The sequence below is a fragment of the Lactuca serriola genome, chromosome 7, assembly GCF_051521515.1.
Source record: "Lactuca serriola cultivar US96UC23 chromosome 7, Lser_US96UC23_V15, whole genome shotgun sequence".
Taxonomy (NCBI): Eukaryota; Viridiplantae; Streptophyta; class Magnoliopsida; order Asterales; family Asteraceae; genus Lactuca; species Lactuca serriola.
The window spans coordinates 185,306,198-185,315,262 of record NC_136414.1 but is presented as its reverse complement, the minus strand read 5'-3'; the positions used below and the strand labels follow the sequence as shown (position 1 = coordinate 185,315,262).

Here is a 9,065-nt window from a genome sequence, read left to right as displayed (position 1 = left end):
AATTTGTATATATAGAATATTATAATAGAATAATGTTATATGTTTTATGGTTTTATAATCTATATGTAGTATATTTTATTGTAATAGAATAATGTTATATGTTGTATGTTTTCATAATCTATATGTAGAATATTTCAATAGAATAATGGTCTATTATTTTCTATGTTATAAGTAGAATATTCTAATATAGTGATGCATAATTAAATTTAGGTTTTTTTTTAATTCTCATTAGTACGATATTATTCTAGATATTCTAACCATTCAATAATTAATATTGTGTTGTTAATATGTAATATTATGAACTTGTTGTAATATGTACAATTAAGTTACAATATGTAAGATTCTAATATTATATGTAATATTATGATATCGTTATGTAATATTTTGAATTTACAATTTATAGTATTACAAGAATATATGCAATAATCTATAGGAAACTAAAATAAGTTATATGTAAAATATTCTAATAGAGTAATGTTCTAGTTAAATACGTTGGCATTTTTGAATTATATTCATTAATAGTGATATATAAAAATGATATTATTCTGAATATAGAATAATAGAATGATATTCTAACTTAAAAATGATATTTATCTTAAAATTAAAATTATAACATTAAAAAAAACTTAGTATCATAATAGTAGTTGATTATTTCAACAACAAAAAACAAACTTGATTAAAAATACGACATTTTTACAAAATGATTAAAACTTAACATGGATTATGATTTACAAAAGTATATCCATAACATTTCGGTTATAAAGAACTGTTTGTACAAAACTATAGTAACCCTCAATATATAATTTCAATAAATTACACAATCATATCATAATATTACACATAATTTTAGATTAAACACTAACATGATAATATTAGATGTGTAATATGACAAAGTTAGACATGTAACAACACGATATCATATATTGAATCAAACTAGTTGATTATTTCAACCAAAAAAAAATCAAACTAGAATATTCGGAATCCAAACAAAAGAACCATTAGTTGAAATGAATTCAGTGCTTGAATAAGATTTTTCTTCAACGACATTAATTTGAGCTGCAAAAATAAATACCCGACTAATATTTATCATTATATAATGATTTACAAATTATATTCTAAACACAATATTATAAATTGGAGAAATACGGAATGACATATAGGTAATGGTTTTCAATTATTATAATTAGAATCATGTATTATGTAAACTAATAACAATATGTTGAATTATGTTTTGATCATAATAATTTGTATTCTTTTGAAATTAATCGTGAAACACATAATGTTAAGAGCTTGTATTCTTATGAATTATAATTTTTGTGAACTAAAGAAATTAAAGTATGATTAATATTCTAGAATTGTATCTATTTAGACAATTGTATTATCTGGAATATCTAGAATCCAAATTAAATCACTATATATCTCTTCATGTAGAATATTCGGAATCCAAACTAAATAACCATTAACTAACATGAGTTCATTGCTAAAGTGAGATTCTTTAGCACCATCACTAATTTGATGTACAAAAAGTATTCTGTTAATATTTATTATTGTATAACTATTTACAAAATTATATTCTAAAAGGAATTTGTTGAATATGTAAGGACGTATTAGTAATGATTTTCAAGTTATTCAAGTCAGAATAGTATACTATATAGTATGTGATGTAGTAACATTGTGATGAAATGGGGCCAAGTACCTCTTCTGATTCATGCTAAATTGGTTGAAATGCATCTTTTACTTCACATGTTATTGATAAGGAGGATAATGACCAACATAAACCTTTTAATAAGATAAGCAAAAATAAAAAACCAATGAGGAAATATGCTGCAAGCTTCAAGCATCAACATGGTCTGAGATTTCCCTGTCATGCTCACACCAATCTTTCAAACATGCACCATTTGGTGTACTTGTCTTAATATGATGAAAAAGATAAACATTTATATCAACCAGAATACGATTTGATCATTTAGATGCGAACCAAAGGAAAAGAAAATTTTGATAAGTACCTGCATTCATTTCAAGGTTAGTGAAGGTGCATGATCACTTAACTTTATGTGACAATGCTCTTATGGTGCTTATCTTCAACATATATATATATATATATATATATATATATATATATATATATGTAATTTCACACTCTAGCGCCATAAATTGCTACCAAATCGCAATTAATTATGCACATGTCTAGAGTTTAAAGGTATTATATCTTAAGTTATGATTCCTCTCTTAGGCATTTCATCAAACAGTTGGTGTATCAAATAATTACTTAATATAATTCTTCCTTCATCAAACAGATGGCAATCAATTGCTACTGATGGTGAGTTGTTGAATTAACTTTTCTCAAAGTAAAATTCAAACCTTGAAACTGTTCAATATCGATCTAAATTAATGATCAACTGGAGATGATGACAAATTGATAAAATTTGATTTCTCTAATAGCAAAATTGATGAAGTGAAAATTAAAATCCTTACTTACAAACCTACTGTAAAAGGAAAATTGATGAAAATAAATCCCTACATATGGTCCTTCTGTAATAGAGAAATTGTTCTATTTTGATGATGAATTGTAAAAAATCGTTCCTTATTGATCCTTCTGTAGTTTGCGATTTGTGATTGAAACAATTCTGAAAACGATTGTTGATCAATTGTAAATCTATGAAAAAACAAAAACTTACTGACCGATTGTTGAAATCACAGCAGATTAACGAACCAAATTGTCTAAAAAAATTGAATTCTCTTTCATTAAGCCTGTAAAATCACAAATCATTGTAGCGTGAGTGACAATTAACGTACAAAACTCATTGCGATTGAGAAAATCATCCGAGGAAATCATTGGATGAAAGAGCGAATCTGATTTTGTATGTTGATTAAGGAAAGATCATGTAAATCAGGGGATTCCATTATATGATTAAAATCTGACTAATCTACCCTTGAGTGTTTAATTAAGCTCCTTAATCAGGGTTATTTTTGAACCATAAGATCAAATTTGATCAAAGGCTAATATTTGGTCCCTATGTTTCACAAAATATAGGTGGTCTCAAATGAACATCTACCTATATATATATATATATATATATATATATATATATATATATATATTATATATATATATATATAAAAGCAAGATAATTTTGCTTAAAATAAGGCCCTATTTTTTTTTCACGGCCGTGTGCGGCCACTCCTTGCATTGCCAGTGGCTTATTAAGGTCAGCTTATATATGATACAATTCAAATAAATTTAGTTTGTCATGTTTGCAATCAATAAGAAATTATAAGGCAAAAAATGAGGATCTTGAAGTAGACAATTTTGAATTATTATTAAAAAACCACTCATTGGAGAAGAGGGAGAAGATGAACAATGGACAATGACGAAGGGGAAGGTTTTGGATGATTGTTAACTATGCCTATCCCGATCTTTAGCTAGTCTCAAGGCCGTATAACTCACTTCTAACCCCTACTTGGACCGCTAAAATGAACAATAGGCCGACCCTTATACATATATCACATTAGGTGAAGTTAGAGTGTTAGACCACACCAACCAAAGTTCCTAATAACAAATATATCGAAACATTGAATAATTTTCATAAGGAGCATTCATAAATTATAGAATACAACAACAATTAAGATAAAACTTATAACATCATAATTTTAATTTATCTTTTCTGGTAATGATGTTTTCTAACGACTCCTCTACAGCACCGCCTAAACAAGTAGTTGTACAAATGAACCTCAACATAATCATGAAGGTGTGCGTAGGCACTCCTATGTTGACATTAATAATGTCCATTATACTTTGGAAATCTTTGCGGCGAAGGAGTTCGTACGACAACTACAGAATAAATATAAAGATGTTGAAAAGACATATTGTTATAAATAAAGGCAATGAAATTTTAAGAAGAATTTCGTATATGCTCTAAATAAACATTAAAATATTATATTTGTCCTGTCTAATTATAAATATTATTTATATCCTTCATAAGCTTCGAAAATATCATATTCGAATGCTTTTTAGAAAGAAAAAACCATTTAATCATTTTTTGTTATTTACAAACATTTTAATTATAAAATGACCATAATACCTTTGCTTCAAAATTACAAGAATATTTTGAATCCCCTCCCATAGACATGTATCCGGCTTCGGCCCAAGGCTTGTGTATGTGTGCGGTTGTACATGACCAATGTCCTTTAGGGGCCAAAATTCTTTTACGTACATTAGTATTGGCGACAGATAGTGATGGAATAGAGACAATTCTTGTTTTGATTAATTTTATAACAATTATCGACTTATCCTAGTATTAACGATTTTTATTATATAAAAATATTTAGAGGTTAATTTTAATTTCACATTGGGTCTTTGAAATCAACAGACCGACCTTAAATGTATCGAGCCCAGAAATCGTATGAACCGAGCAAATGATGAACATTAAGAAATCCAAGAAAGCAAAACTAAAATTATTTAAAATTATTTAATACAAACCGAAGAATCAATCATGTATTCATGTTTGTTTACATAAATTTTTTGTCGTGTGTGTTCACATAAATTTATTGTCGTCAGCTACAAGTAACAGCTTCTGTAACAATTGCCTATGTAGGAACTTGCTCCCAAAAGCAAGAAGGGAACGTTTTTCGACAATGTTATTAATGAGGTTTACAAAACTATGGTCCTGTGGCTTTCAAAATACCAAACTTTTTGGGAAGATATTGAAGAAAGGACCTGGCCTTGGCCTTGACCTTGACCAGGTACGTACATATAAATTACATATGGACAAAAGAGTCAAAAACTAAAAATGCTCATGAAATCACCTTAAACCGGTCATAAAAAGATAGACCTAAGAAACTAAGAGAAAATTGTACCGGGACTAGTCCGATCCTAAAATAGAGTCCGGAAAAGACTCGTATTTGTGAGAATATTTTATTTTATTTTATGTGATTGTTTTCCTAGATGGAAAATCGCAGTTTCATTTGTATATAACGTTTGCGGTTAATGAGCTGCTTGAGATTGACTTCTTAAAAGCTCAAATTAAACGAGCTCGAGCTTAGTTTCTGGCACATTTATTAAACGAGCTTGAGCTCGAGTTTCATCTATCGAGCTCGATTAGGCTCGCGAACCTAAACAAGCCAATGCAAATTTATATAATATATGTTTTAATTTTAATTTTATATATTAATTTATAACTAATAATTAAATACTAAATATCAAATAATTATAAACAAACTTTTTATCAAGCTTAAAAACACAAATGAGCTTGATATTTGACTATCAGCTAGGCCGAGCTCAGGCGCATTTAGGCAGGTCTCACAAACAAGTTGAGCCCGAGCCGAGCTCATGTAAAACTTGATGCTTTAAGAACTTGAGGGTTTATTTTAGTCTATTCATAGTTGTGTGACCAGTTTGCTTGTTTCCAGGTTCTGAATTTTGATGATATGCTGAGTGGTTTAGATGCGCTCATAGCACAGACGCCTACTACGTGCTCGACAAAATGCCAGATCATATATGAAGTTCTAAATGCACTCACATGGAGAAAAATGTGCCTGATGGGCTGGATTTTACAAGTATATTCTGCTTGATGTGATCATCAATCATCAACAATTTTACCCTCAATAATATCTCTTTTATTGGCAAACAAGCAGGAAATTACATATATGTTAATTTATTCACTAAAAAAAAAAACTTTTGTACCAATGACAAATACCAAAATGGTAATTAAAATGTTCGAAATTCAAAATGTAATGTTGTTATTTTTTTCTTTCATAGTTCTTCTGTAGTTCCGTTTCAGCAATAGTCTCCCCCATGTCTAACAAATGGAGGGTTTCAACACACTGATAAAAGTTACATAAACTTGAAGCAGCATTGAAGTCGCCTACTCTTGATGACACCCCCGTCTTGAGATTATAAACATGGAGCCCATGAGAGAAAGTATTGAGCAACAAAGCTTGCGGATGCAATTCCAAAACACCTAAAATAAAAAGTTGATCTGTTTTCAATTTAAAACCCACAGACCACGAAGCATCTCTCCATACCCGAATCCAACTTTCACTAATTTCACCATTACAAGAAATCAAAGCTAAAGAACCTTGGATGGTTGTTAGTCCCGATGTCGTCCAATTCCGAATGGACATAGGCACTGGAATCATATCAAAAACATGAGTGCTCAAATTGAATGTTAGTATACAACTAATGCATGCGTTTTTCTTTTCTCTTTGATTAATATATGTCACCCAATGCAACACTCCATTGAAAAAAAAGGAATCGTAACGGAAAATCTGAATCTGATTTTGATGTTTAGGGGAAGCAATCTCACACCATGTGCCACTCTTCACAGCATAAACAAATGAATTGTTGCCTTTGACATATGATATCTGGACAACTTTGTAGTCATCACTGATTGGATCGAATCCAAACCCAATCCCTCGCAACGAAAAGGGTTCAGATCTCTGAGGAAATTCAGGCACGATTAGTTTGCGCCTGATTGAAGGGTTCCATAGAATCAAACCTTTTTTAGTCCACAAACAGAAAGTTCCATTACATGAACCAATAGGTGCGCCAGAAGGGAACGGGACTTCTGTTGTTATATCAATGTATCCACGTTTGGGACACAAATACCATGCCAATTCCTCCTCCTCTCCATGTGATGTGTAAAAGAATTCTTGTTGTTTTTCATTTTTGTCATCGCTAATTAGATGAATGAAGTGGATTTTTTTTGGGGATCTAAGAGTGTGCATGCGTATAAAACCAAGGGTAGAAATACAAGTATATAACGATTTAGAGAGTGATCTAAATCGGAGGAGGGATTTCGGTGGTAGTCTTGTAAATATTTCAACAATCAAATCTTCGCATAGATAATCCGACATGTGCATTTTTCCAACAAGATAAAAATCAGTTGCAATCAAAAACTAATAAAAAATTATTAAGTAATGAGCATGGTTATATATATATATATATATATATATATATATATATATATATATATATATATATACACACACACACAAATATGTTTCTGTCCACATTGTGTCAAAAAGGTGTTGAGTATAAAGTATGTTGGTATTTCTTTACTAGAGTTAAGTCCAAAAAAACATGAAAAGAAAACAAACTACTTCAAATAAAACATATTTATGAGCAAAAACTATGTTGTTATTCTAGGTGTTTATGACTGAATGGTGTCAAATAAAACATCTCGAATATAAACTACATTGATATTTCTCCACTTAAACTAAATCCATAAAAAAAATTGCATTGCTATTTTAGGTGTCATATTGTAGTAAAAGAATGTAGAATGCTGTAATAGAAAAGAAAATAATCCAAATTAGTAGATGTCATACTTGATATAAGTAGGATGATATTTTCAAAATTGGAAAGAGTATAATGAGTGTCATGTTATAACTATAGTGAACACACTAAACGATAAATTATTTTATTTTATTTGGTTACTGATGCTTCTGATTGAGCAGCATTCATTTCTTGCAAGCTATTATGACATGATTTATTTGTTTTCATATATAAGGTAATAAGATGAGATGTGGAAACAATAGTTGTTTGTACTTTGTACCAAAAAAAAAAAGGTCATGGCTTTGTTTTTCACCGATCCACTAGAAATTCAAGTTTCAGCCTTAAGAACTAAAAGCATAAATCAGAATTACACATGAAAAATAAAACATGATTTATGTTCTTTAATCAAAAGACAGAGTTTCCCAATCATGAAACTTATCTATCATTCAATTAAAGCAAAAACAGAAGTTACCTCGAGTAGGAGAATTAAGAAACTGAAAACAGCAAATTCGGCCTTGGTGAGAAGTGAGAACTGGGATAAAGAGGAGAGGAGAGCGAAAATCTTGACAGAATCCGATCGATCGATTGATACTTTGATAGGCGTGATTCTATGAAGAAAGAAGGGATTTTAATCATGAATTCGTGATTATCGGATTACAACGTTTTTCTGTTCCATATATTTCTCCATCAGCTTTTTTTTTGTTCTACGCCTTTGGACTGCCAAAATCAACAGTGGGCCGACCCTTACACATATATTGATATTTTGCATTATGTGAATTTAGACCATAACATCCTAAGTTCCTAACAAACATATCAAAAATTCAAAACATTTTATAAGTTATTGAATACAACAACAATTAAGATTAAATTTAATTCTAATATCTAAGTTTTAATTTTATCTTTTCAGTCACGTTATTTTCTTGATGACTCCTGTGCAGCACCGACCAAAAAAGTAGTTGTAACCTCAACATCATTACTGAAAGCCAAAATCGTAATAAAAATGCATCGAAAATCAAAATGTAATTTTATGTTTTCTTCGTTTCAAAAAATGTTTCACTAATAAAATTTTACGTAGAGTTGAAGCAGCATTGATTCGACTACTCTTGATTGATGGCACCCGCGTCTTGGGATTAAAAAAACATAGAGTTGTTGAAAATAAGTATTGAGCAACAAATCACCATTACTAGTCAGTTGTGGTTGCAATTGCAAAGCTCCTATAACATAAAGTTCATCTGTATTCATTTTAAAAGCCACAGACCACGAAGCATCTCTCCATACCCAAATCCAATTTACACATAACTCCTGTCGACGAGAAATCAAAGCTAAAGAACCTTTGATGGTTGTTAGTCCCATCGCTAACCAATGCTAAGTGGGTGCAACCTATCCAATTTTCATTCATGTTGTTTTTTTGATGACTCTTCTCGACAACTTAACAAAGGCGTACATAGCTAAAACAGCCTAGCTCGGTGTACAACAATCCTGAAAGCCATACGGGAAATATCTCAGTAACAACAACCACCATAATCTCAACAACACAGACTATAGGGTCTAACATCCTACAATCCATAAGTCAACAACACATGGGGCAAGAAAAGATGAAGAAGCTTTGAATATATATATATATATATATATATATATATATATATATATATATATATATATATATATATATATATATATAACGTCCCAAAATTACCGAATAAAATTTTAACATTAAATAAGTCAAAACCATTGATGCATTATCTCAAAAGATGATTAGAGTAAAAGTATTATCAAAACATTAGAGTAATAT

General features: G+C 30.0%; 1 protein-coding gene across 1 annotated transcript; it reads right to left on the bottom strand.

The window, feature by feature from the left end:
• Nucleotides 1-5,739: 5,739 nt before the first annotated feature.
• LOC145064632 (F-box/kelch-repeat protein At3g06240-like) lies at nt 5,740-6,726 on the bottom strand. Its single transcript, XM_079012044.1, has one exon. It carries the CDS (start codon nt 6,724-6,726, stop codon nt 5,740-5,742), a length of 987 nt encoding a protein of 328 aa, XP_078868170.1.
• Between the last annotated feature and the right edge of the window lie 2,339 nt (nt 6,727-9,065).

What these genes read in the sequence shown, in the direction of transcription:
- LOC145064632 (XM_079012044.1), bottom strand. Translation starts at nt 6,726, where the DNA reads ATGCACACTCTTAGATCCCCAAAAAAAATCCACTTCATTCATCTAATT.